Source organism: Micromys minutus (assembly GCF_963924665.1).
Source record: "Micromys minutus genome assembly, chromosome: 18".
Classification (NCBI taxonomy): Eukaryota; Metazoa; Chordata; class Mammalia; order Rodentia; family Muridae; genus Micromys; species Micromys minutus.
Genome location: NC_137953.1, coordinates 1,769,914 through 1,797,516, shown reverse-complemented (window position 1 = coordinate 1,797,516; position 27,603 = coordinate 1,769,914). Strand labels below are relative to the sequence as shown.

The window sequence follows — 27,603 nt, the reverse complement described above, 5'->3', positions numbered from 1 at the left end:
AAAGCCATTTTAAATAGATTCCCGTCTCTCCCCCAAAGGGTTCAAAATGCTTAAAACATTTAAACATTTGCCATTCTCATCCTTAAAATTACTATTTGTTTGTTTATTTATTTGAAGGGAGGAGGGTGTCCCTAAGTAGCATTGGCTGGCTTTTGAACTCTTGAATGTCCTATACCTACTTCTGCATTCAGAAATGTGGACAGATAATATTTGTTATCTGTCTATAATAGAGACTCTATATATTCTGAAAATATGACATACTCTAGAGGTAATTATAGAAATAAAAATCTCAAATATGGGGTGGTGGTGGCTCATGCTTTTAATCCCAGCATTAGGGAAGCAGAGGCAAAGAGGATCTTTGGAGTTTGAAGCTAGCTTAGTCTACAGGGCTAATTCCAGGTCAGACAGTTCTGCAGAGAACGCGTCTTGAAAAACAGAAAAGAGGAAGAAAAAGAAGAAAGGAAAGGAAGGAGGGGGGAAGGAAGGACGAAAGGAAAAAAGAAAGGGAAGGAGGGAATCCCAAATGAGGCAGAGCAAACAATTGGTTCTCAAACTGTGGGTCGCGACCCCCTCGACACCCCCCCCCCCCCCCCATCGCCGAAAGTATCTATGTTACAATTCATAACAGGAACAAAATTACAGTTGTGAAGCAGCAACAAACATAATGCTATGGTTAGGGCCACGACTGTATTAAATGGCGACTTTAGGAAGGTTGAAAACCACTAATGTAAATGAACGACATTGGATACATAAACTTTCACGTCTTTAATAAATGCTTCACATGTGTAAAGTGTAATAAGAAAGAACAAGGAGAGCGGGAGCCACATTCCAGAGCCACAATTCTGACCCTTAATCAAAGGCTGACTGTTGAGAATATTCTCACCAAATTGCAACAGTAACTGTTTCTTACAAGCTTTTCAATAACATTGAGGGCATAAAAGAAATCCAGACATAAATACGGTTCCTGCTTGCGAAGTATTGTTTATTGTCAAGTAGACATTCTTGCCTTACCGCAACTTCTAAATAATAAACAAAAATGAAAATCGAGATTTTTCCCAAATACCCACTCAACAGCACTAGGATGAGGAAGAACAAATCGTTTCATAAGGCAATCAAAAAGATACAAGTATTAATTAGTTCTTACTATCACTTCCCATCAATTAAGAATCCAGCAGTCAGAGATACACATGTACCTCCTATGAGTTTCTGGAAGCTCAGGATCTCAACAGCGCCGCTGGTGTAGTGGTATCATGCAAGATTCCCATTCTTGCGACCCGGGTTCGATTCCCGGGCGGCGCATGCTCTTTTGTTCCTTCTTAAAATAAGTAGTTTGCAAAAAAAAATTTTTTTCCCTTGCTATCTTAGTTCTATAACCTCCTCGATACTTTTTTAATCTCACTATATAATTCATAAATGAAATACTTCGCTCTGGAGCTACACAAATTCTAAACTATTGGCATTGCGCCTGCGCAGTCTGAGCTATCCCTTGCCTGGCGGAAGCGCGGCTGCTCAACAAGTAAACCCGGGACGTGAAGCCCAGCAGCTAGGAAGGTCAGCTCGCTGGCTGGCTCCGCGCATGCGCGGCGCGGGTCACTCGACTGAAGCTCTTGGGCGTCCGGCTCGCCGCCATCTTGGATCAGGGTTTCATTGTTCGCGGTGGTTTCATTTTTTTCTGTGTGTGTGTGTGTGTGTGTGTGTGTGTTTGGGTGTGTGTTTGGGTGTGTTTGTGTGTGTGTGTATAATCGCCGCCAAAGAAGAAAACGAAGTAGCCTCCAGTCAAGCGAGGAGGCCGGCTCTTCCGCAGCCATAGCTACCTCAACGATTTGGGAGGTAGCGAAGGGCAGGGAGCTGGACCCTGAGGTGCCGCCGCGACCGCAGCAGCCATGGAGGACGAGATGCCCAAGACTCTGTGAGTCTGGAGCAGCGTTGAGGGAGGCGGGATGGTGGTCGCCCCGGAGGGAGGCCGCGGCCCTGCGCCTCTCTGCAGACTATTGTTCTCCGTGGACGCCGCGCTGTGGTGGTTCCTCCCTCCCGCGCGCACGCCAGGATGCTTAGAGCCGAGACGGGCCGAGAGGACGATGGCGCAGAGGGGCTCGACCCCTGTCAGCCCTCGGCTCGCCGCACCCGCGGCCCCCAGACCTGGAGGAAGGATTTCATTCAAAGCTCTCCTCAGGACTCGGCACATCCTCCCCTAGTCCCATGCTTGCGTCCCTTTTTTCCCCGCCCCCTCTTTTCGATGAATCTTTTCCAGCTTTCCGTCAGGAACTTCCTTTCTCTTTCTCTTTTGGTGGGATTTTTCTCATTTTTAAATCTTGAGGCTGAGGTAAAAACTTTATACTTGCAGTTGAGAACTGGAAGAAAAAAAAAACAAAACAAAAAAAGCCAGACATCTTTCTCGAAGGTCTTCGGCTTTCCCTCTGTAGCACTACCCTGACCCTCGACCAAAAACCTAACTGGACACCCAAGGATGTTGAAATCGTTCTTTAAGAAAATGGAAATCTCACTCGGAGGGATGCATCTACTGAGGGAAAGTGGGTTTAATTAAAACATTTACCACCATTTGTTACTAGTGGTTGACATTTTTATTAATGGAACAACTGTAGTCAGTCAAGTCTAAGCATCTTAAGTGAGTATTTAGTAACTCGAGTTTAGGATGTTGTCTTTGTCATGTAAACTTCCCCTTGCATTCTTTGTTTTCCAATGCACGCCCTGGATGAGGTGGTCCTGCCTTTGTTGGATTTCACAGAGCAAAAAGGGAAAGCTCAAGGAATTGTGGGTTCTCGGTTTTGTTTTTGTGTTTTCCCAGTATATTTGAAGATTGCAACTTGATGCATGGTGCACACAGTTCATATAAAGGAAGTAGAGTTAACATGTGTCATGTCACACAGCTTAGCACCTCGTTCCTGACATGTCTTTTTGTTTTTAGTTTTAGAATCCTGGTACTTTTAGAGCTATGTACATTTAAGGTTCTTTTAGAAAATTTCTAGATATTAAAATTGTTATGAAGTACAGATAAATTATTATTTTTCTCCTCCCCAGTTTTCAATTTTTTTTTTTGTTTTGTTTTATTGAGACAGGGTGTCACTGTGTCCCAGATTCACTATGGCAGACCAGGTTGGCCTAGAACTCACACTTTTGCCTGCCTTTGCCTTCTGAACAGTGTGATTAAAGTCTGTGCCAAACCCTTTGCCCCAATTGAAATTTCAGGTTGCCATTTTTAATGCATATGGGAAATATAGTTTTTTTGTTGTTTTTGGAACAAGGTCTTATATGTAGCCCAGGTTATCCTTGAACTAAACCTATAATGGCTCAGAACTGTTAGTTCTGTCTCAGTCCCAAGTGCTAGAATTAAAATCTTCCATACCCAGTTTACATTTTTGTTTCTTCCTCCCTCCCAAGCTGACTGGCCTCTTGCACCACCACACCACATTTACACTTTTCTTGATATATTAAATATCTCGCTGGTTTATGGGACCGTGAAGTAGCTTTTTGGTAAGGATGCAGTACTTAGGGCATGGCCATTTGTTTTTGGGAAAATTGTTATAAGTGAATACTCCCTGAAATCTATAAAACACATATTTGTAGGAAAATTTCCCTTTTCCATCTTAGCATTTTGGAATTCACGCTGCTGTGCTTTTTGGTGTCTTTATAAGATACTTGAAAACTTCTTAAAGCTTCATTTCTGTTGTAAGAGTATTTTGCCTGCGTGTGTGTGTGTGTGTGTGTGTGTGTGTGTGTGTGTGTGTGTGTGTCTTCAGAAGTCAAAAGAAGGCATTGGATCTCCTGGAACTAGAGTGGGGGTGGTGGGTATGTGTGTGGGTACTGGGAACCAAACCAAGGCCCTCTACAAGAACAAGTGCTATTAACTGCTAAGCCATCTCTCCAGCCATGCTTTATAAAAATCTTACTTTTTTAATTTTAAAAATTTGCAGAAATATATGGATGGTAACATAACCTTTTAAGTACAATACTTGGAAATACTAATAAGGAGATGTTATCATTTCCAATGCTGGCACTTAAATAGCACTATATTGAGACCAGGAAGGTATTGATTAGAGTCGGTTCTTTTACAAAGTTGAATAAATCCTCAGTTTGTGCCAGATGCTTAACATGCTCATTTAGTCTTTATTGTAACTAAGGGAGAGGCACTTTACAATCAGGAGAGCTACGCTTACCGTTCCAACAACTTACTCGAAAGTCCTTGCCAGGTGGAACATCTTTAATTTCAGCAATGCTGAGGCAGAGAGGCCAGTCTCTGGTACAGAGTGCAGACCGGCAGGTGTACATGAGGGGAACCCTGCGACTGTGCTGTTACAGCAGTGACTATGTTCTCTGCGTTCTCCGTAAAGCATCCCATTCAGGAGTTTCCTTTGGAACGTAGTCCATGATTTAAAATTCCCCCTTATCCCTCCCCTGCTGCTCTTACCTCCTTCAGTCAAACTTCCATCCTTCCCCTCAGCCAGTATTGATTAATTATTGGTAGGTACTAACTCTAAAAATGTTCCCAATAGTGTTTTTAAGTTCTAAAACTTAAAAACTTAGTGACTCCAGAAATCAGGGTTTTGTATTTTAATGCATAGTCTTAGCCACATAGTAAGTAATCAATCACACTTGTTTTTAAAATCTGGTATAGTTCAAGAAGTCAATATTTTACTTTGAGAGTCGCCTGAACTCTCACCTGTGTTCCTAATGACTCAGGAAGCTTCGTTTGCTTAGTTTTCGGCGACAATGCCTTGTTAAGTTAGAGATTATCAGCAATACTCTGAAAATATAGTGTAAGAAAAATTAAATGTTTATTCAGCAAGATAATTTTCAGGAATATTTAAGGTATAGTTTAGAGATTTGTAGTGAGTGGTTGAATTATGCTCACATATTCTTCCCATGTATAAGTTTGAATTTGTTTATAAAAAAATAAAAATATGTACAGTAAGTTTGCATTGGCTTTGGTCACTTTAAAACTTTAAAAAGCTGTACACTAAAGTAGAAAAATATAGTGTTAGTGTTAGTGTTAGCTGATGGATTTCCTCAGATCCACCCTAACATCTTTTGTGTGATTTACTGTCAAATGCAGATGGTACTCTCTTCAGACTGCTGTGTGGTTATTGCATGGCCTTTATAGCTGCTGGGATTGTAGGTCTGTAAATCTTACCGCATCACTAACAGCCTGCAGCTAAATACCGAATGCTGATCTGGACTCTGTTTCTACCACGCTGCTGTGTTTGTAACTATCCACCCTCACTTTTCTCCAGACAGTCCGACCTTACAGTTTCTGTGAAACGGCATCTCTTTCTCTTTTTGGTTAAGTTCTATTTTCTTGTCTTTTCTCATCTCCCCCCTCTTTTGTTGAGACTGTAGCCTAGCTTGACCTTGTGCTTGTTTATTCTTAATTAAAGATTAGATTGACACCAGACAAGGTAGTTTATGCCTAATCCCAGCACTGGAAAGGCAAAGCCCATAGTATCATTGAGTTTGAGGACAGCCTTGCCTACAGAGTGAGTTCCAGGAGAACCAAGCTACACAGAGAAACTGTCTCGGGAAACCAAACCAATCCAAATAAAACCTTACATTCAAGTCTATGGTATTTTAGTTTCTTTTCTTTTGAGACAAAAATCTCACTTTTCTTTTGAAGGCTGCCTCAAACTTGTGATAGTCTTGCCTAGGCCTAAAGATGTTTTATTTGGGGTGGGAGATGGAAGTCAGAGTAGGTTCTCTAGTTCTTAAAGAAAAGAAAACTAAAAATGTCTTAAAGTTTAGTAATCAGGCAAAATAAAAAGTTCTCTAGAAAACTGCAAATGTTCAAGCATCATCAGTCCAAGGATTAAAAGTATCAGGCCCTGTTTTTCTTCCTCAGCCCTGTTTAGATAACCAAGCTTGGTGACACACTCAAACTTGGGAAGGTGGAGGGTTCAAGGCCTGCCTTGGCTACAAGAGACTTTGTCTTAAAACAATCACACGGAATTTACAAAGAACTAATAAAAATTTTAAAAGTCTTGGAGAGGGAATGATTGATATTGATCTCTTTAACACACATTTTTTACTTTATTACTTTATATGTATGGATGTTTTGCCTGAGGGTACATGTTCACATCACTAGCAGGCTTGGTGTCTCCAGAGTTCAGATGAGGACATTGGATCCCTAGAGTCTAGAGCTACAAATAATTATGAGCCACCATGTGTGTGCTGAGAATTGAACAAGTAAGTGCTTTTAACTTCTGAGCCATCTCTCTAGCTCCTCATTAGGGCTTGATATATTCCAATTAGAGTTCTTCTAGACCAGTGGTTCTCAACCTTCCTAATGCCACTACCTTTAAATGAGCCCCTCATGTTAAGGCGGCCCCCAATCATAAAATTGTTTTCATTACTACTTCAAAACTGATTTTGTTACTGTTATGAATTGTAATTAAATATCTGATGTTCAGGATATTTGGTGTTGGACCCCTATGAAAGGGTTGTTCTGTCACGAAAGGGTCATGACCCACAGGTTGAGAATCAACGTTCTAGACAGTAGTTACCCATCGCATTTTTCAAAATCTGTGCTTTTAAAGAATTTATTATTGAAGTCTACTTTTCCCTCAGAATTTCAGTTTTTCCATTATAAAATAACACATTTTAATATAATGTAGCAAAAGATAAGTCCAGTTTAATGCTCTGCTTTGTAAATTCTTTTTTAAGTTATTTTAACTAGCGCTGTATAAATAAAAACGAATATTTCAAGAGTTTTGGATTCTATTTTTATAACTCGGCCGTTAGGCATGAGTGGGGAGTGTTGAGATGGTGCCGTGTAGCTGGCGTTGTCCGTGAACTCTGGTCTTCCTGCCTCAGCCTCCCAAATGATGGGATGACAGAGTGTCCCACACTACACTGATCTTTACAGCTATCTGAAAACTTAGCTTCCCACGTCAGAACTCCATATTGCTCAGGGGATAAAGTTGCTTGTCTATCACATCCTAGCTTCAGTTGTAGTTCATTGAGTTGAACTCTGTTCTGACAGATCTGTCATGTTGTCACTTAGTATTGGTGCCCTTAGCCAAATCTAGCTTGTTAGGTGATAGTCATTTAGAAAAGCTACAGAAAAATCACAAGAAAGGTCTTTTCTGTGGAATTACCAGTTAGTTCCCATTTAGCCAGCTGTGTGCTATTTACATTTCCACATGGGTTTCCTTCTGGTTGTTTTCTTAGATTTCGTTCATTTATATGTTTGTGTGCGTGACTTGGTATGTGTTGGGTGGGGGGTGTCAAAGCACACTGGCTTGGGTCTGCTCATCATGTGGGTCCCAGGAATCAAACTTGGGCCAGACTTTATATTAGTGCCATAACTCACTGAGCCATCTTGCTAGCTCAGGTTTGGTTTTTTGAGATAGTCCTTTGTATAGCTCAGGCTGGCTTTGAAGTTCTAGAATTACTGGCATGTGCTCCCATAATCAGGCAACCATGTTTTTGTTTTATTTTCTCTCTTCCTTCCCTCCCCCTTCCTTCCTTTTTCTGTGTGTGTTTCTGTCTCTCCTTCCATCTTTCCTTTTTAACAAGAGTGTTTGTGTTAATTCAAAATGGTAACACTTAACTCTCAAATACTGTATAAGAACAAGAACATTCTCTTAGGTAACCATAGGTGACCATAATATGCTTTCACCTTGAGGTTACTTTCATACACTGGTGTGTGCATGTATGTTGTATGTATTGGTAACACTCAAAAGCAGGGGTTCCGGTATTACCTACTTTCCCAGCTTGGTTATATCTTCAGCTCTGGATACAGTGGTACCTAATACATTGTATTTTTTTATTTTTACCTAACTTACAAAGAAGATTGTGTGTGTGTGTTTTCCTCCCCTCAAAAACTTCATGCCCTGGAAGCTTGGGCGGTTGTATGATTGTGTTAGGAGATTGTAGACCTTTAAGAGGTGAGACCTATATGTGTAGGTTTAACTCCAGCACTTCAGAGGTAGAAGTAGGAAGATGAGGAATTCCAGACTAGTCTGAACTATGTCTAGCAAAACTTCGTTTCAAAAAATCAATACAAAAGAAGTGAGTCCTAGTTAAAGGTTGTGAAGTCATAGGAACACTATCTTGGGAAAATATGCCAGTGTCATGTTTGGACTTTCCAGACATCAGAATCATAGGCCAAACCAGCCGGTGGGTGTTGCCCAACCTTACATAGTTGTTATAACAGCAGAGCAGACCAAAGAGAACAATTTTCATCTCACTAACATTGGTAATTAACTTTTTCTACCCTGACTTGACTTTACAAGATTGGTGTATGATTCCAAAAGGTTACAGTAAATGCCAATGTGGCGTTTGGAGGGTGTGGAGCCAGGCCTGGTGAACAGCCAGTAGTCTTGGCTACTCTGGAAAGTGAGTTAGGGGATTGCAGGTTCAAGGCCTGCCTCTGCAACTTAACAAGACCCATCTCACGTATCAATGAAATAGTTTTAAAAGACTGGGGATGGTAAAAGCCCAGGTCCAGTTCTCATAGATAGTGGAATTGGCTTGTCACTGCTCCAGTACAGTTTTGTTGGGATAGTAAGTACAAGTCACAAGAGAAAAAAACAAGTAGTGTAATCACATGAGAAATTTGTTTAAAAGTGTCTTGAAATCAGGTATGAGGGCACCCCCACTTTAATCCCATACTTGGAAGCAGAGGTAGACAGATCTCATGCGAGTTTGAGGCTAGCTTGAGTTCCAGGACAGCTAGGGCTATATAGGGAGACCCTGTCTAACATACACACACACACACACACACACACACACACACACACACGCATAGTAAAAATAAATATGCCTATATTCACATATACAGTGTTCTGCAGGAAGAGTGTGGAACTTTGCTTAGGAAATATTTTGGAAAGAGACAACTTTTAGCCTACATTCAGAATCAAGTGATATTCTGCCTCATCCCCTCCCTGGAAGGATACTGTACCACATCTACCTCAGCACTGCTCCTGTTGTTACTTATATCCCATTGATAACTTGCCACCAGATATATTTTCTCCAGGCTTTGTTTCTGTCTCCGTTCAGGGTCTCACTAAGTAGCCCAGCCTGAGCTTTTCTCACTGTTCTCCTGCCTCAGCCTCATTAGCGCTAGGATTACAGATCTGTGCTGTTACAGCTGGCTTACGGAAACTTTTGTAAGTAAAAATTAAGAAAACATGTAAACTAAATTTTATCAAAGGCCAGGATGATAGGGCATGCCTTTCATCCTGGAAGCTTGCACACAGAAGGCTGAGGCAGGAGAATTAATAGCAGCTTGAGGACACCGTGGTCCACATTATTATAACCCTATCTTAACAAAGAAAAATGAAAAGAAAGCCAAACAAAGAACTTACTTTTTCACTCCAGCACAGGAGGGGTCTGCAGATTGCACATTTGTTTCCACTTTCTGTTGAGAGCTAGTATTTATTCAGCTAATAGACTTGAAACAGCAAACAGCATTGTTTCCAAAGTTTTGAGGGCAACTTTAGCAACTAAGCTTATTGAGACAATTGGTTTAGTCCTCAGGATGTTTGCAAAAGGAAGATTTGCCCTTTGATTTCATTGCTTTCCCTGTCCCCACATTTGAGACAGTGTTTCCTTATGTGTTCCGGACTGGCTTTGAGCATCAGCCTCACAGGGCTGAGAGTACAGGCATGTGCCGGTACATCTGGCTGCCTGCCTCCTTCCCTTCCCTTCCTCTCTTTTTCTTCCTCTCTTCTTCCCTCTCTGAAGCAAGACCTTGTATATCCCAGACTGACCTCAAATTGTGTAGACAAGGAATTTCAGATCTTTTGGCAAAAGTGGCCCTTCGGTCTCCAAGGCTTATTACCTCAACTGTTCTGAGCTCCCGCTCAAAGGCAGGAAGTGCTTCACTTTTCCCTTATAGGTCTCATTTTTGGAGTAGTCGGCTCCAGCATGACAAAATTGCCGTTAGATCTGTGGTCTCCTTCCAAGTCCACCTTCTCTACCACTTCTTAGTGTTGCTTCTCACTGCTTCTCTTTACCCTCTTCCTCCAGCATCCTCATAGTCTCAGTGGCTCTGTCCTGAACACTGGGAAAAGGGAAACCATTTTTACATTTTGCGAACATGTAGAGGTACTTGTTTTATCTTGAAAGAGTCAAAGATGTGCCTATGGCTGCCCTCAAAATTTATTTTTCAACAAGCAGAATCCAAGGGACAGGAGCTCACTCTGTAATTCTAACAGCTCAGCATGTGGACTAGACTGGCCTTGAACCTGTGCAGGTTGGGATTACAGCTATGAGGCACCATGCTTAGCAAAAAGAAAATCTAAAATGGTAAATGTCTCCCTGTGTTCCAGGTACGTTGGAAACTTGTCTCGAGATGTGACAGAGGCTCTCACCCTCCAGCTCTTCAGCCAGATTGGACCTTGTAAAAACTGCAAAATGATTATGGACGTAAGGGTGCTTTACTCGGTCACTGTTCTTCCTCCCTCCCTTCTTATACTAATGAGGCTGCTGTCACTGCAGGACTTTTTCAGCGATGTCTAGATTCATAGGGGTCTCAGTGAAATTGTAATTAACCTGTTTAGTAGGCAACCAAGCTTGTTTTGTTAAGTGAATGGTGCATGTATGTGTTGTGTGTGTGTGTGTGTGTGTGTGTGTGCTCCTGCGCTCTTAAAAGTTTTATTGAGGCATCACAATAAATTTTGGCTTCATTTTTAAAGGTTTTCTTGGATGTCTATCAGACCTTAATGTTTAGAAAAATGTAATCATATGGTTGGTGTTAACTACGAATAATATCTAGTTTGTAAAACAAAGTTGGTTGTATATGTGAGCAGGTGAGCAGACATGTATGTGAAGGCCAGACATCAGTATTGGTGGTTCTCTGTGTATACATAGTAGACAGGGTCTTATACGGTAATCCCAGATGACTTGGAACTTGCTGTGTAAGCTGTGGTCTTCCTGACTTGGCTTCTCAAATGCTAAAATTGCAATATACTATCACAGCCTAGCAATTATATGTTTGGTTTTGAGACATGGTCTATGCAATTAATTCAGACTGCCCTGAAACTTGAAATAGAATAAGAGAGTGTTTACTATATTTTATCTACATGCTTATCTCTATGCTCTGAAATTTTTAATTAGTTTCCTTTAATAATTTTTTAAAGGCGGGCTGGAGAGATGGCTCAGTGGTTAAGAGCACTGACTGCTCTTCCAGAGGACCTGAGTTCAATTCTCAGCAACCACATGGTGGCTCACAACCATCTGTAATGGAATCTGGTGCCCTTTTCTGGTGTGTCTGAAGACAGCTACAGTGTACATATATAAATATAATAAATCTTTTAAAAAAATTCTTTAAAGGCTTAGAATGAATAACATGCATTATAAAGTCATTTATTATTCTACACTGGTAAATCCAGATTATTAGAAGTATTTCTGCTTTAATTTATCATAAAATATATTGAGGCTAGGTGCCATGGTGCATGCCTGTGCTCTCAGAACTCGGTAAACAGGGAACAGAAGATCCCTGTTGGAGGCCACTCTAATCTTTATCATAAGTTCTAGACCGGCCAGGGCTCCGTAGAAAAACTGTTAATAAACACATAAACGAACAAAGAACATCTTGCTTTTTAAGCTAAAGGTTTCCTCACTGGTTGAGTACTTTCTTAGCATGTACAAGGCCCAACATTTTGGGATCCAACACTAGGGGGAGAAAAATCCAGGTTTTGTTTATTGCATCTTAGTCACCCACAGAAAAGGGTAGGTTTTTGTCTTTTGAGAAAGTCTTACTGTGCTCGCTTTGGCAGCACATATACTAAAATAGGAGCAGTACAGAGAAGATTAGCATGGCCCTGTGCGAGGAGGACATGCCGATTCATGAAGTGTTCCATATGAACTGGGATTACAGAGAGAAATTTTTTTTCCTCTCAGATTTAAATTTTTTATTTTGTATGAGTGTTTTGCATGCCTCAGCCCATAGAAGTAAGAATATGGTATCAGATCCCCTTAAATTGGAGTTTATGGATGTTTCTGAGCCACTGTAAGTACTGGGGAACAAACATTGGTCCTCTGCAAGAGCAACAAGTACTCAGTCTCTGAGCCAACTCCCTAGCTCCCAAGTGAAGACCTTCTGCAATGCGTCTTAGTAGGCAAAGAATTCTTAAACCTACTGTAAATATAACAGAACCTGTTAGAGTCCAGAGCCTAGTTTGAGAACAGTGTGGAGAAGATTAGTTAAGAGTTTCTATTGTTCCACAGATAAGAAGCAGTAAGATGTCTAAGTCTGTAGCAACAGAAAGCAGCATCAGAGTGGGAGTGTACTGTGTGGTACAGTGGAGCTGTGGCTTAACCACACTTGGTGCTTTCTTTCTTCTTCTTCTTCTTCTTCTTTTTTTTTTTTTTTGGAGATGGTTTTTCTGTGTAGCCTTGGCTGTCATGAACTCTGTAAACTACGTTGGCCTCAAACTCAGAGATCTGTCTGCCTTTGCTTCCTGAGTGTTAGGATTAAAGAACTATGCTAAATACTGGCTCTAGTATTTATTTCTAGTATTTAATCTGAAAATATACTTATAAAATGAGCGAGTCCTTCTCCATACCTTGCTAACTATAGAAATTTATATGGTGAAGGGAAATTTTTTATTTTAAATGGGAGAATAGGATCAAAATTGATTTCTGAATTTCTTCTCCAACAGACGGCAGGAAATGACCCATACTGTTTTGTGGAGTTCCATGAGCACCGTCACGCAGCTGCAGCCCTGGCTGCTATGAATGGGCGGAAGATAATGGGTAAGGTAAGCTGTCAGAATTACAGAAGGTGACTTGTGCTGGAAAAACATTTTTCTTTCTCATCTTTCTGCTTCTGCCTCCCAGGTGGGACTGCAAGTGTATGCTACCACATACAGTTTTATGCAGTGTGGGGTGGAACCAGGGCTTCAAAAAGCACTCTACAACAGAGCTACATACCCAGGTCTTGGAATAGAAAGTTTTAAATTGGATTACCTTTTAGGACCATTATATTCTCTTTGTGGCAAAGGGTCAGCTGTTTGTATTTGTATTAGAGGTAAAATAGGGCTGGAGAGATGACTTGACATTAAGAACATGTGGCTATTCCAGAGGTCTTGGGTTTGAGCCTTGCACCTGCATGGTAGCTCACAATCATCTGTAACACCAGTCATATGAGATCTAATGTCTTCTTGCCTTGAGGATAGTGCACACACATGATACATAGGTGTACATGTAGTCAAACATCCATACATAAATTAATAAAAATTTAAATTAAAAAAAGGATCTCAGCATATTGGCATGTATGGTTTTTGATTCTTTGTGAATTTCATATCATGTGCCCCAATCCCACTCACTACCCCTGTCCCTCCACACACCTTTCATACACCATACTACCCTTAGAACCTTCCCCCCAAAAGAAAACAAAACAAAAACATTAAAAGAAAGAAAATCTTGCTATGGAAGCTATGGTGTGTCACTTTTGCCCAAACTGCTTTGCTTGCAAATATTCGTTACAATGAGTCATGGGTGTGGCTCGAGGGCGCTGGCCTCTGCTATACTCTCAGTACTGGATCCTCACTGGGACTCCTGGGAGGCTCTGTTGTTGGAGATTCTGCAGCTTTGGCTCTACAGAACCAGCCCATTCGTGTCCTCGCCATGCATAGATGAGATGGGTGTGGGAGTGGGCCAACTCAAGGCTCCTAGCTAAGCCTGGTGCTGGCTATATTGTTCACCCTACCGTGTCTCCTTCACCAGGACCACCAGGGCCAGCTCTTCAGCTTGGCATGGATGAGGGGCAAGGCCAGCTCTCCTGCTTGTGGCCAATAGTCAGGACTGGCTCCCTGCTCTCACATGCTCAGGGCTGGCTCTCAGGGCCAGCTTGCCTTCCAGGTGAGGTTTGGGGCCCAGCCTTTTAATCACACAGTGAGGAAGCATAGGAAGGCAGATTTCTGAGTTCAAGGCCAGCCAATCAATGCTACATAGTGTAGCATCAAAGAAGCAAGGCTAAAGCCTCTAGAAATCAGAGACCTATGTTAAGTCCTTTTCTCCATGGTTCTGTGCACATGCTGAGTACTAGATAGTTATAGAACTATTCAAATTTAAATAAACCATAACAGTAATATGAAATACTTTACAGGAACCCATGGGGAAATGGATGGATAACGTAAATTGTGGCTGAGAGTAGTGGTGCACACCCTAATCCAGCACTAGGGAAGCAAGAGGCAGTGGATCTCTGAGTTCCAGGCCAGCTTGGTCTACAGAGAATTATAGGACTACACAGAAAAGCCCTGTCTCAAAAACAACAATAAAAATCAAAACCAAACAGGAAAACAAAGTGAAAGGTGAGCACAGTGGTGCACACCTTTAATCGAAGATTCGGGAGGCCAAGGCAGGTGGATCTCAGTGAGTTGGAAGCCAGTCTGGTCTACATAGTGAGTTTCATGACAGTAAGAACTACATAATGAGACCATGTCTCAAAAAAACAAAAACCAAAACAGAACCAAAAGGTTAAAAGTTATTTGTACATTAATAGAACTGTGCAAAGGTTAGTTGTCAGATATCCCTGAATTATCTGGCCTTGCATACTTAGGCAACAGAATTGCTGCTCAAGATTTGCTTAGGCTCTTGAGTGAATTGAAGCTTAGCCTTGCTGACTTGGTCACTCATCTTGGAGTAATATGCAGAGAGGAGCAGAGTCAAAAATGCTGCTCAGTGGCGATTGCTTACTTGTACACTATTTGTGAGGCTTTAGGGTTAGTCCCCAGACCTAGCCCACTCCCCCAAAAAAGAAAAGATGAAAAACATGTTGGTTATATCGAGAACTCCATAATTAAGAACACACTTGGTGCTCTTCCAGAGAGTGTGTATATCTCTACAGATATGTCTGTCTGGTAGTTGATACAAATGTCCATAGACATAGATTAAGGCAAACCGCCTAACACATAAATAAAATAAATCTAAAAAAGAACAGAAAGGTCTGTATTTACCAGTTAGAATTTGTCAGCTAGGCCAGAAGAATGTTGAGACTGTAGTGTGCACAGGTGTTTCCTACACTGTCTCTTTGCCGTGTCACAGGAAAATGTGATTTTGAGCTTTATCTTTATGGAATTTTTTTTTTTTTTTTTTAAGGAAGTGAAAGTGAATTGGGCAACAACCCCTAGCAGTCAAAAGAAAGATACAAGCAGTAAGTACATTTGATGTGCTGTGGGCATTTGTTGTCTTGTACCCCATAGTTCTATTGTAAAACATATAGCATCATACATGTTTGCAGTAATATTGTGATCATTATCCTGATATGATTTAATGTGTTTGTGTTAATAAATTTAAGAACAAATCTAATCTTTGTCATCAGGTAGTACCGTTGTCAGCACACAGCGTTCACAAGGTAATTGTATCTTCTTAAACATAAAATGAACTCTCTTGAAAGGGTATTCACTAACCACCTCAAGTTTTTAATTTGCTATTTGTTGGGGGGAGCGGGGAGGAAATATATAGTATTTTTATTTGTTTTTGGCAGTATTTTTTTCTTCTTCCCATTGTTGACCAAGTGTGGCTTGTCCACGACTTTGTTGCTAGTTCAAGGTCTCTGCCCACCTTGGTAGCAGCTGATGCCTTAGAAATACTTTCACTACCTAAAGGGCAAGATACCCCACTTCCCTGAGGTCACCTGGGCTTCACACCCAGATCTTCCAGTGCTCAAGTTGCTCCTGAAACAGTGTTTCCAGAAGAGCAACCCAGTGTGTTGCTTAAGGCCTGCAAATAGGGGTAACTTCCCTTTCCACATCTACTTTGTCACAGTTGATGTATGTGTCCATTGTAAAGTGTTCCCGGCAGGTTTGGCTTTTCAGAACTTCACATGTGGGATGGTTATTTCTCTCCAGTGCTTTCTTAGTGGTGCCGATGTAAAGCGAGGGATCACTGTTTGCCTTCTGTTGCCTTCAGTCTTAGTTCTCTTGCACATGGAGTCACATAAACTGAATGGTGTAATGTCTGGGCAACCAAATCTGTTGGCTTTTGAGAAAACTGTCAAATACTTTAACATCAAACTGTTGCAATGCAAGGTATTTCTTTGATTGTTCTTCCCAAAATAATGGCTAAACCAAGTATTTCATGTAGCTAGCTTCAGTAAGTTGCCTTAAATGAGGCAACTGTAGTCTTCATAACTCTCAGTACTAGTAGTTAATTGTAATTTATGAAGTCTAGCTGTAGTAATAAAATGAGTAACATTAAATAATTACTATTAGAATGGTAACTAAGTCTTAAAATTTTTTTTGCAGAACTGAAAATTGTTACTAGTTTGTTTCCTAGAGCCTTGTAATAATTGCAGTGACCGTAAATAGACCGTGACTGCCAGCTCCTCGTAGCTCTCAGTCCTTTTGGAGACTCTGTCGTTAACTTTGATTTGTTACGTTTAAGACTGATAGGATTTTATAGCGAGGATAGTACTTGATTTTAAAGTCTGTGCATTATTTTAAGAATACTTTATTAGATCAGTTGTAGTATTTAAGTTCTGAAGTTGTATTTTTCTTTTCACTCCCCGCCTTCCTTTGTAAGATCATTTCCATGTGTTTGTTGGTGACCTCAGTCCAGAAATCACAACTGAAGACATTAAAGCAGCTTTTGCACCATTTGGAAGAATTTCGTAAGTAACAAAAGATAAATATAACAATTAGCAGTGTTTTTTATGTAATAATAACTGTGACTTTGTTATGACTGTGAACCTAAACTTTAACACTTTAAATATAGCATATTCCATTGTTTAGAGATCACCCAAGGGTCTGAAAGCAAGAGTAGTCCCACTAATGAGTAATGGTTTCCATTGGTGACCTTGACCTTCCTCAGACTGCTTTAATACACATCTCAACCTCCTGTAGGCGCTGTGCTATCCTCAGAGTAGTCACAAGAAGACAGAAGGCTTAAGAGTTCTTTTCTGACCCCGGTGCTTGCTTAGATGATTCCATGCATTTTATGTTAATTTAGCAGCACAAAACCTGAGCAGTTTTGATTATAAAAAAGACGTTAAATATTAATTTCCTTGCCATTTAACCCCTCTTCCCTTTTAAAAACTTAACAATAGTGTTTTGTACTATTTTGTGAAATAAGTTATCTTCCTTAAATTTGATAGTAGTCATGCATTTTAGGCCTTTTGTCAGTATTTATTCAGGGTAGCATTTGCCACAGAAGAACTTGGAAAGTCTGAAAAGCCATGTCACAGAAAGAATGACAAGATTTTAGGACTTACTCAGGATCCGCTGCTAAGTTTAGGGAAAGTATTGTAGAGTTTCTAATTCTTTTCTTACTATGTCACTAAAACAGAAATAAGAAGGAATTCTAGCTATAGCTGTTTGAACAAAGCAGTAGATAAAGGTGAGGAGGTTGTAAAGTAGATGCTCCTAGCATTGTGGTGAGTTTTCAGTTGAGCAGTTGGCTGGTGACAGTCACCTTGAGGGTAGGACAGCTTACAAATGGCCTCTTCTGTTACAATGACATTTTTCTTTGTGAGAACTGGGTAAGAAAACAGCGAGGCTTGAATTTCCTGATTGTTTTTTATAATCTGTAGGATTTCAGTAGTGATTGGTTGCTTTCAAGTATCTAGAGTGGGCAGGTCTGACTGACTTTGTGAGAGTTCCGCTCTGCAGAATCTTGTGTGTTTTCAGTTTGGTATAGAGAGTCTTGATCAGTTTCATCCTATCCTCAGAGTAGTCACAAGAAGACAGAAGGCTTAAGAGTTCTTTTCTGACCCGTGCTGCTGCTTTCTGTGGGAGTCATTTTAGAAAGAAGCAGCGACTATACGTGAGGGCTGACACGTCAGAGGCATTGGAAAGAAACAACTTTTTATAATGTTGTGAACAGATGAAGTAACTATTTTGGTGGATTTTTAAATTTTTATTGAATTAGCCTTTTCTAATGAGAATTTTAGTTTAAGATTTAGATAAAGATTTTTGTGGACTGGAGAGATGGCCCAGAGGTTAAGAGCACTGGTTGTTCTTCCAGAGGTCCTGAGTTCAGTTCCCAGCAACCACATGGTGGTTCACAACCATCTATAATGGGATCTGATGCCCTCTTCTGGTCTGTCTTCTATGACAGTCTAGTGTGTCATAGAAGACACTGTAATGTCTTCATACATAAAATAAATACACTTTTTAAAAAAGATTGTTTAATAATTATTGAAGTTCTAATAAAGTGGTTCAGCCGATAAAGGTGTTGCTTCCAAACCTGATGACCTGAGTTCAATCCTCAAACTACATGTGGTAGGAGAAAATTGACTCCTTAAAATTGTCCTCTGACCCCTACAACACACACACATGTTTAAAACAGGGCGGGGGGACAGAGGTGGTGGCACACATCTTTAATCCCATCACTTAGGAGGCAGAGGCAGGTGGATCTCTTTACATAGTGAGTTCCAGGGTAGCCAGGGCTCCACAGAAGAAATCCTGTTTCAAAATAAAACACATCAAAAATAAAGATTAGCAAATACTTTTAGAAAGAGCCTCCATCAGTAAGATTAGAACAAAAGATGTTCAGAAAGTTCACAGGGGTTGAGGCTCACACCTTTAATGCCAGCAGGCAAAAAGAAATAGGTAAAGTTAAATGACATTCAGATTTAGCAGTTTCATGACTTTATAAACTAGTCTTTTTGTTAATATAACTACATATTTTTAGTCTGGATTTTTTTTGTACATGTGTGTGTTTTTACGTATGTGTAAGTGTATGTGTGCTCGTGTTAGACAAGAGGTTGATATCAAGTATTTTCATCTATTACTTTCCACCTAATACATTGAGGCAGAGTTTCTCCCTAGAACCTAGAGCTTGCCAGTTCTACTAGTCTAGCCAGCCTACCCTGAGTAGCCCCTGCCGCTGCTTCCCAAGCGTCCTTGCTGTCCTGGCAGTTCTGTGGGTCGTGGAGATCTGAACTTGGGTCCTTTCACTTTGCATGATGGCGCATTTTATCTGCTGAGCCATGTTCCTAGCTCCAGCATTTGGGTTTTCTTATGGGTTCAGGATTGTTAGTATATTTATTGTTTCCTTGATAAGGCCTTTTTGTTGAGTTAATATGTGTTTGAATGTTAGATTATACAGGTAATTAGCTTTCCTAATTTTAACAGAACTATTTGGCAATTGGTAACATATAACATGTTTCTAATTTGTTTGTGTGGTTGTTTCTCGTCTCTACAAAGTTTCTACAGTAGATAACTCTATAGGTGGTTTACACCATGCTTGATTTGTAGAAGGTGTGGGGTAAATGGTGGTCTATTAATTATTTAATATGAAATTAAAAATATTTTTCCTAATTGATGTAGCTTAAACCCTTTCTGTTTGAGTTTAGGGTCATATAGCAAATTTTGATACAGAAATAAATCAACTACCAAATTTAATGCATGTTTGCCATGTAGGTAATAGTTACTGAGAAGTGACTTATTGTAGCTTTACCTAATCATCAGAATCTTTTATTACACTTAATAAATCACTTCTAAACAGATCTAAAATATGCTTGTGTATACTTAAAATTACATTGCATGGATTTCTGACTTGGGTTCTTGTAAACATGCCTGTTTGGTTCATGTGTCTTGAGATAGCAAGCATTGTGACATATACTCGGCTAATTTAAAATAGATTGCCTGTGAAACGCAATTTGAGTCCAGTTCTTTTGTTTTTTGTTTTTGAGGTATGGAGTTTTAGCTATCGTGGCTGGGATTTTACTCAATCTCAAATAATAGGGCTCTGGTTATTTTGCAGAGTGTCTCTGAAGAATGGACAGAGTTGCCCTGGCTAACTACAAGCTACGGTTCACAGTGGATAAATGTTGGCGTGCTTTTTTACTTTCTGACTTTTTAAAACTTTGTTTCATATCTTGTAGTTTCCAATCAATCTTAATATGAATGCTGTTATGAAATTCAGTATAAAATCTTTTCTTACATAGTTTAAAAGTAAAATGTATTTGTGTATCCTTCAATAATTTAGCATTTCTAAAAATGTCAAATTCTCAAAATATACCCCAGTCCAGAATGGGGGTATATAGTCATCTTAGAAAAATGAAGTAATTAGCTTAGGGAATATACAGCTTTTTAATCCTTTAGTTTTCAGTTTTGTATTTTAATTTTTTTAAATGATTATGTAGCATATGGTGCCAAATAGCGAATTATAAACTGCATGGTTAAAGAAAGCCAAAGTACCTAAAAACTTTGTAATTACTGAGTGCTTCATAAGAGCATCTGCTTTCACCATGCTTAATATTTAATGTTCATAAAACATTTTGAAATGGAAAACTCTTTATAATATAGATTTATATTTAAGACATTGATTTGCATGTATATAAAATTAACCCTCATTAGCCAATAAATATGTTTAATAGAATAGAAGGTGAATTTTTATTAACGGTTTACTGTTAGTGAAGGTGAAATGTAAAAATGAATTGTATTTGGCTCTCATTTTATGCCCAGAGGACAGTTTCCAAAACTCAGTTTCTGGTGGCTTCTATTTCAGAGATGCTCGTGTGGTAAAAGACATGGCTACTGGGAAGTCTAAGGGATATGGCTTTGTCTCCTTTTTCAACAAATGGGTGAGCACGATCAGATGCATGTACAGGGCCGTAGAGGAGAATGGAAGCACTCAGGTCCTTATTCACTCCTTCACTAGAAAACAGTCTTTTATTCTGGTTGGTTCTTTAGTTATTCAGCACCAACACTTGCAACATACTGATACTATGTTTCATACTGTGCAAAATAAAAAAATCACCCCCCCCAAAAAAAACCCCAAACTGTTTTGTCAAGATATTTGGCCGTTTGTAATTGCTCAATGATGCCCAGAACTGTGAGAGCTGTGCAGCGCTGCACCCCTGTTCTCACCTCCTTAGCACCCCACACCTGTCACCCCGGAGTGAGCATTGCAGTCTGGGAAGCAGTTAGATACTGTTACACCTTCAGAAAGCATCTTTATGTAAGTTGTTGGTAATGTCAACTAATTGGACTTTCCTTGTTGTCTCTGATATGTGGAACAGGATGCAGAAAATGCCATTCAGCAGATGGGTGGCCAGTGGCTTGGTGGAAGACAAATCAGAACTAACTGGGCAACCAGAAAGCCTCCAGCTCCAAAGAGTACATATGAGTGTAGGTGCACTGGAGAAGAGAAGCAGTGTGCAATGTGGAGAGAAAATACACTAGATTTTAAATGTTAGAGCTGTTCCCGGAGACTTATTGCAGAAATAGATGAGAAGCAGATCAAGACCACTGTTCAAAATGTACTTAGTTTTCATTTTTGTGAGTTTTAATAATTATCTATCATGTCAAGTCTCCTGTTACGTAGAGCATATGGGATAATGTTTGTGCATTTTTGGGGGTGGGGGCTTAATCCTAAAGTAAAATGTAATGTATTTTATAGGCATCTCGATGAAGGAAAATGGCTATCATAGTAGTGTAGTTAATGAGTAACGAACGATTAATGGGTGATGATTTGAAGATGAAACATTAGAAAATGTTCTCTCTCCCCAGCGAACACCAAACAGTTGTCATATGATGAGGTTGTGGGTCAGTCTAGTCCCAGCAACTGCACTGTGTACTGTGGAGGGGTGACATCGGGACTGACAGGTAGGGCAGTTTGCCTGGGTAGCACCTTGAAACTCGCTTAAACTGAAAAGCTTCATATTTATAGGTTTTAACAGTGTGAATTCTTTTCATGTTCTTTGTTTTTGTTTTCTAACAGAACAACTAATGCGTCAGACTTTTTCTCCATTTGGACAGATAATGGAAATTCGAGTCTTCCCAGATAAAGGATATTCATTTGTTCGGTAGGGGTAGTCTCTTTCAAAGCTTTTCTTTTCCTTCAGAAATAATTTTGAACATTTAATATAGTGGTTTTCTTAAGAATTTGTCTTGATCACTTGAGACCCAGCTCAGGTATACACACCTGGGTACCACTAAAACCTAAGGGGGTCCGGGGGTGTCTCTAGCAGACAGCTGTGTACTCATTTTTACTATTCACTCTTATTAACAGGGTCTCACTGCTGCCCAGGCTGGCCTTGAACCCAATATCAACAAAACATACCCACTATTAAGACAAATTTCCTATGCCAGGTGTGGCGGTTCAGAGCTATAATCACAGTACTTGAGAAACTGATGATCAGAAGAAGTTCATGATCATCCTTGGCTTCATTAAAGAAGTGAAGGTCAGCTTGGACTACATGAGACCCTGTCTTTTTATTTAAAAAAAAAAAAAAGAAGAAGAAGAAGAAGAAAAAAAGAAAATTCTCCAATCTCTACAGCTGTAAGGTCGTTGTAAAAACATAGCAAAGGAAATAGGCCATTTTTTTGGTGGGTAGGTTGAGATTATTTCAGAATCCTCTATTTCTTCCATGTTTGCTTTGCTTTTTTTTTCTCCCGAAATGGGCCAATTAATTTGTCTTGATTTTTAAAATCGTGTTCATAAATAAATAAAAGAGAATTTACATTGGTAATTCTTAATATTGTTTCCAATAGGTTCGGTTCCCATGAAAGTGCAGCACACGCGATTGTGTCTGTTAACGGTACTACCATTGAAGGGCATGTGGTGAAATGCTACTGGGGCAAAGAGACTCTTGATATGATAAACCCCGTGCAGCAGGTGAGCAGGTCCTTGACGGTGGGACGGAATTGTGAGCTTCACAGTGCCCCTCACTGCTAATCCTCGTTAGCGAGTGTCGAGCTTACTTCATGGTCTAAGGGCTCTTCCTGCGTGGGTCATGGTTCCAAGTGGAGTGTCATGGACTGCGGTGGTGACGTGGTGAGATAACCACCTCAGTTGACCCATGCTCCGCCAAACCTGATAGGGTATCAGACATTTTCTTAACACTTGGTAGATATATCCACACTGACTTTCAAAGACTATCCCACGTAGTTACAGTAGCATAATGGCCCCTTTTTCAGTCGTCTTTCTCTGTGGGATGCCGCGCTCCTCAGGCCTGTCCTGTTATGTCAGTTGTGGGAATGGCCCTGTGCTCTGGCCGTGTGGTGTATTAAGACTGTATATAAAAAGGACTTCAAGTAATACTAAATTATCTGTTGTAATTTTAATTGATAGCAAAGTCAAGTTGGATACCCACCAGCATATGGCCAGTGGGGCCAGTGGTATGGAAATGCACAGCAGATTGGCCAGTATGTGCCTAATGGTTGGCAAGTGCCTGCCTATGGGATGTATGGCCAGCCGTGGAGCCAGCAGGGATTCAAGTAAGCACATTTGCTCTTTGCCTTCCTTAACCTTGGGGAACATTAGAAAGAAACTTGTAAGCATTGAGCAGATCACGTGGCCCAGCATTAAGCTATGATAGCTTTGAAGAACTTTACCTAAGGTTTACCTCTGACCTCCACATCTTTTGTTGTGCTTGCACATCTTCCCCTACACAGCCCACACCCACGCAAACAAAATAAGATATTTTGCCTAGAAATATTTTGCCTTAAAATGTCATTACAACAGTACAGATTTTGGTAAATGATAATAATAAATTAACTTTTTAAAGATTACATTTTATTTATTTGTGTGGCACACACTGTATATTCACAGTGGCCAGGGGAAAACTTGTGGGAGTTCTTTCCTTCATCATATGAGGACTGAGTGTCAAGCTCAGGTTGTCAGCCTTAATGGAACCTTGACCCAGTGAACCATCTTACCCAGTCCCCATTTTTGTTTTCTGAGGCAGATGAAGCCCATGCTGGCCTTGAACTCTTAATCCTCCTGCTTCTACTTCCGTCCCAGTGCTAGGGGTTCAGTACCACATCACACTTCAGTCAACTTTCTAGTGAAAGGTACTTGATAGTTTCTTTTTTTCTTTTTTTTTTTTTTCTTTTTTTTTTTTTTCTTCAGAGCTGAGGACCGAACCCAGGGCCTCTCGATTGCTAGGCAAGCACTCTACCACTGAGCTAAATCCCCAACCTGATAGTTTCTTTTTACGTAGCCGTACCTGCTTATTGTCTATGAGTTTCTTTCCTGCATGTATGTTTTTCACCCTGGTACCTTGCAGTGGTCAGGAGGGGACGTCAAACCCCTTGGATCTGGAGTTACAGATGGTTGTGAGCCACCATGTGGTTCCTGAGAATTGAACCTGGTCTTCTAGAGAAGAAAAAAAAAAGTAGAAAAGAAAGAAAAACATTGTGTAGGTGTCCTGTTAAAGATAGTTTGTAAGGGAGCGGAGAGGATGGCTAAGTAGTTAACGTCACTGGCTGTCCTACAGAGGACCAGGCTTCGGTTCTCAGCACCCACGTGATGGCTGTAGCTCCAGTTCCAGGAGGTCTAGCACCCTTTTCTGCCCTACTTACATACTTACGTATGTACATACAGGCAAACTCATAACACATAAAAATAAATCATAAATAAAAACTAAAAGTAAACCCTTAAATATTCTTTTGAGCTGAAGAGATGCTCAGTGGTTAAGAGCACTGACTGCTCTTCCAGAGGTTCGGAGTTCAATTCCTAGTAACCACATGGCGACTCACAACCATTTGTAATGGGATCTGATGCCCTCTTCTCGTGTGTCTGAAGAGAGCGACAGTGTACTCATATACATAAAATAAATAAATCTTAAAAAAAAGAAAGAAAGAAAAGAAATATTCTTTTTAAAAACTACTTTCTAATTTTTCCTTGGGCATTAGAGATGATAGCTCTCACTATACCTGTGTCCAAGTTTGTGTGTGTGTGTTTAGCTTAGAGACAGGGTCTCAATGAGTCACTCTGAGTGCCTGGAGTTCATTGCCACAAGCTCACAGAGACTGGCTGCCTCTGCTTCCAGAGTGCTGCAAGCAAAGGGAGTGACTTGTCAGTGTGCAGCCAGCCTCAGAGGGATGACAGTTTTCTGAGTCTGAAGAGATGACTTTCTAGTGTTATCTTAGCTATAATTTCTAGAGAAACTACCCAGTGATGTATGGTGTTTGTTTGGTTGGGTTTTTGTTTTTTTTTTTTTTTTTTTTTTAGCTCCCTGTATAGTCCTGGCTCCAGCTTTGTATACCAGGCTGGCCTCCCAGCCTGGACTCAGGAACCTGCCCACCTCTGTCTCTAAGTGTTGTTGTTAAAGGCTTGTGCCAACACTCCTGATTGAGGATCCATTATTTTTAAGAGAAAATACTTTTGTGTTTGTTTTCCCTGTCCTAACAGTTTTCCTCATATTTGGGTTAAGTCAAGTATGTCTTTGCGTATGTGTGTGTTACCCACTTCTAGCCTGACATTGTCTTAACAATGGATTCCCGTCCCCTCTGCTTCTCTTGCTTTCTCCAACAGTCAGACCCAGTCCTCTGCACCGTGGATGGGACCCAATTACAGTGTGCCGCCACCTCAAGGGCAGAATGGCAGCATGCTGCCTACTCAGCCTGCTGGGTATCGAGTGGCAGGGTATGAAACCCAGTGACAACAGATGACAGAATGGAAGCCAGTGGCCAGGAGCCACAGGGAGGGTAGGCAAGCTGTTGTTTACTTAAAGATCATCAAATCAGTCAGTACAAATGTCTGATACAATGTTTTTATTTAAAAGATTCATCTTTTTTAATCATGACATTACTTTTCATCCACATTGTTTTTAACAGGAACAAGATGGTGGATGTCTGCCAATTTTTGCCTTTATTATCTTTTTTGATAAAGTTTCTCAAATCCTTGTTTCAAAGACAAATGCAGGGATTGCTGCCACTTTTTAAAAAGTAAGAGGCAGAAAATTGCAGAATCGAACCTTTTTCCACTGAAATAGTGTGCAGTTTAAGTTTGCATTCCTGATATGATTTAAAACATGTAATATAGATGTAAAAAAAAGCCAAACTTGTGCAAAGTCTAGAAGTTGTTTATGACTTTCAGCGTGTGCACAGTGGTCTTAGGTTTAAAAAGTAGGCATTGCGTGAGCTGTACCATCTCCACTATTATCCCTTTGGAGTTTTTAAATGTAAATGATTAGTTTTTATCATTTTTATCCACATTTTTTCACAAATTTGTCCTGCCTTATGAAAAAGCTGTAAAATATTCTTAAATGGGAAAAAAATGATGTTCACTTAGATTGAAAACTTTTCTCAGATGGACTTATAATTACATTCATCTTGTTTTTATATGAGAAGGTGCCTCAAGGATTTCCTGTTGGATTTGTTTAAAAGGACTTTTTATCTTCTGTAATAACCTTTGCCATGTACCAGGAACTAGGAAAACAAGAAACTTGTTACTAAAGAGAACCTGCAATGTGATAAGTTCTAACCCACATCAGTTCCGAGTGTCCACGTCCACGTTTACATGTGTTGTTTTCTAAGATAATATTTTGCAGTTAGCAACTTTGTATGTCATTTTCTTCCTACAGGTGTCATGAAGAGTTGAAGTAAGACAGATTTTACATTTGCATGTGAATACCACATATATACTTTGGCAGTCTTTGATACAAACTTATTTGCTCTTGTTTTTCAAGAACTTTGAGACACAAAGTTGTATGTACTGGAATATATTAATTAGATGTTTTTAGTTAGATTTACTTAAAAACTGAGTCTACTTTGGTATGTAAGATGATGGCTGTGAAACTGTGGACTGTCCCTCTGTCTGGCTCAGGGTCCGTTCAGAACTCAAAACTAGCCTGAAGGACCAGCCAGCAAGACAGTTCTAACTATTCACAGGCCAAAATATGAACAAACAAAAACCCTTAAAAGTCCTACCTCCTTAAATAGCCTTCAAGGAAAAAGCTCCTCAGCACAGGTGTGACTTTGGGTCTTTGGTACCAGATCTCTTGGAGCTCTCATATTACAGTTTTTGAGGTTTGCTGTATGCTGGCATTGTTCTAGCCTTGGGGTTTCTAATATATTTCAAAGTCTCTTGGTTTGGTGTGGTTTCAGTGATGACCACAACCTTCTCCTTGACAGCAGAGAGGAAGGAGCCCCTGTGCACTGTGGGTTTTGAGACCTGTGGAGAGCTCCCGGCATTTTACTTAGGCCTGTGGAATTGGGAGCATTCCCTGGCCTGTATCTTTCAGGTAGGAGCACACAACTCTAACCTGTTTTCTAAGCCAGTCTCAACTGTGTGCTTCTCTGCAGCTCAGCTCTATGCAGTTGTGCTAATGTTTCATTAAGTCACTGTGTATTTTTAAGTACTAAAACATTGAAACATTACTTTATGGAAGATGAATAAATTTTTTAAATACTTGGAAATTTTATTTCTTTCTAAACTTCTACAGATCGGGACAGGTAATAAAAGCAGCTTAAATAAAATAGTAAAAACAAAAAGACATCACACATCAAGAAGCTATTTTCAGTTTTTTTCTGGATTTGTCTCTATTTTAGCATCCTCAATATATCTGTTTAAGAATTTTGCTTCCTTTGTAACTACACTGCAGGATCTTTTGGGCACAAGTAATTTATTTTGTGCAAAAGTGTAGTGTTTCTCTCTTTCCCTTCCTCCCTCCCTCCCAACCTCCCTCCCCCCCCCCCCGGTAGCATATTCTTGTTGCACAGATCTTCAAATTCATGTTGATTTGCTGTTGAGAAGGTGGTGGTGCTGTGTTCCTGATGAAAAACTGACATTTCAGGAACATAGCTGTTGTTAGTTTAAATGAGTCATTTAAATAATTTCTCGACCTAAAACACTTCATCCTGGTATAAGTATCAGGTAAGGGAATGGAGGCTTTTAAAGTGAACTTCCTTGCAATATGCATTCAGGTTTTACTCTCTGGTACTGTAAAGAACCTGAGTGAGTCTC

At 40.1% G+C, this 27,603-nt stretch overlaps 1 protein-coding gene across 8 annotated transcripts; it reads left to right on the top strand.

The window, feature by feature from the left end:
- Positions 1-1,670: 1,670 nt before the first annotated feature.
- On the top strand, positions 1,671-27,603 carry TIA1 (TIA1 cytotoxic granule associated RNA binding protein). Of its 8 annotated transcripts, none has more exons than XM_080931874.1 (13): positions 1,671-1,909; positions 10,287-10,383; positions 12,621-12,719; positions 15,061-15,115; positions 15,284-15,316; positions 16,486-16,573; positions 20,416-20,491; positions 20,930-21,038; positions 21,420-21,515; positions 21,631-21,715; positions 22,404-22,527; positions 22,984-23,129; positions 25,175-27,603. In XM_080931874.1, exons 1-13 carry the CDS (start codon positions 1,884-1,886, stop codon positions 25,305-25,307), a joined length of 1,167 nt encoding a protein of 388 aa, XP_080788000.1. In that variant the 5' UTR covers positions 1,671-1,883; the 3' UTR covers positions 25,308-27,603. The 8 variants fall into 8 exon arrangements, 7 of the variants coding, with proteins under 7 accessions (XP_080788000.1, XP_080787994.1, XP_080787996.1 ...); XM_080931868.1 differs by having other exon boundaries at positions 25,171-27,603; XM_080931870.1 differs by lacking the exons at positions 22,404-22,527; positions 22,984-23,129; positions 25,175-27,603 and adding an exon at positions 22,002-22,037.

Excerpts from the sequence above, each read along its gene's own strand:
- TIA1 (XM_080931874.1), top strand. The coding sequence starts at position 1,884 with ATGGAGGACGAGATGCCCAAGACTCT. Across the intron at positions 12,720-15,060 it reads GGCGGAAGATAATGGGTAAG|GAAGTGAAAGTGAATTGGGC; the intron begins GTAAGCTGTCAG and ends TTTTTTTTTAAG. Across the intron at positions 21,516-21,630 it reads GGTGACATCGGGACTGACAG|AACAACTAATGCGTCAGACT; the intron begins GTAGGGCAGTTT and ends GTTTTCTAACAG.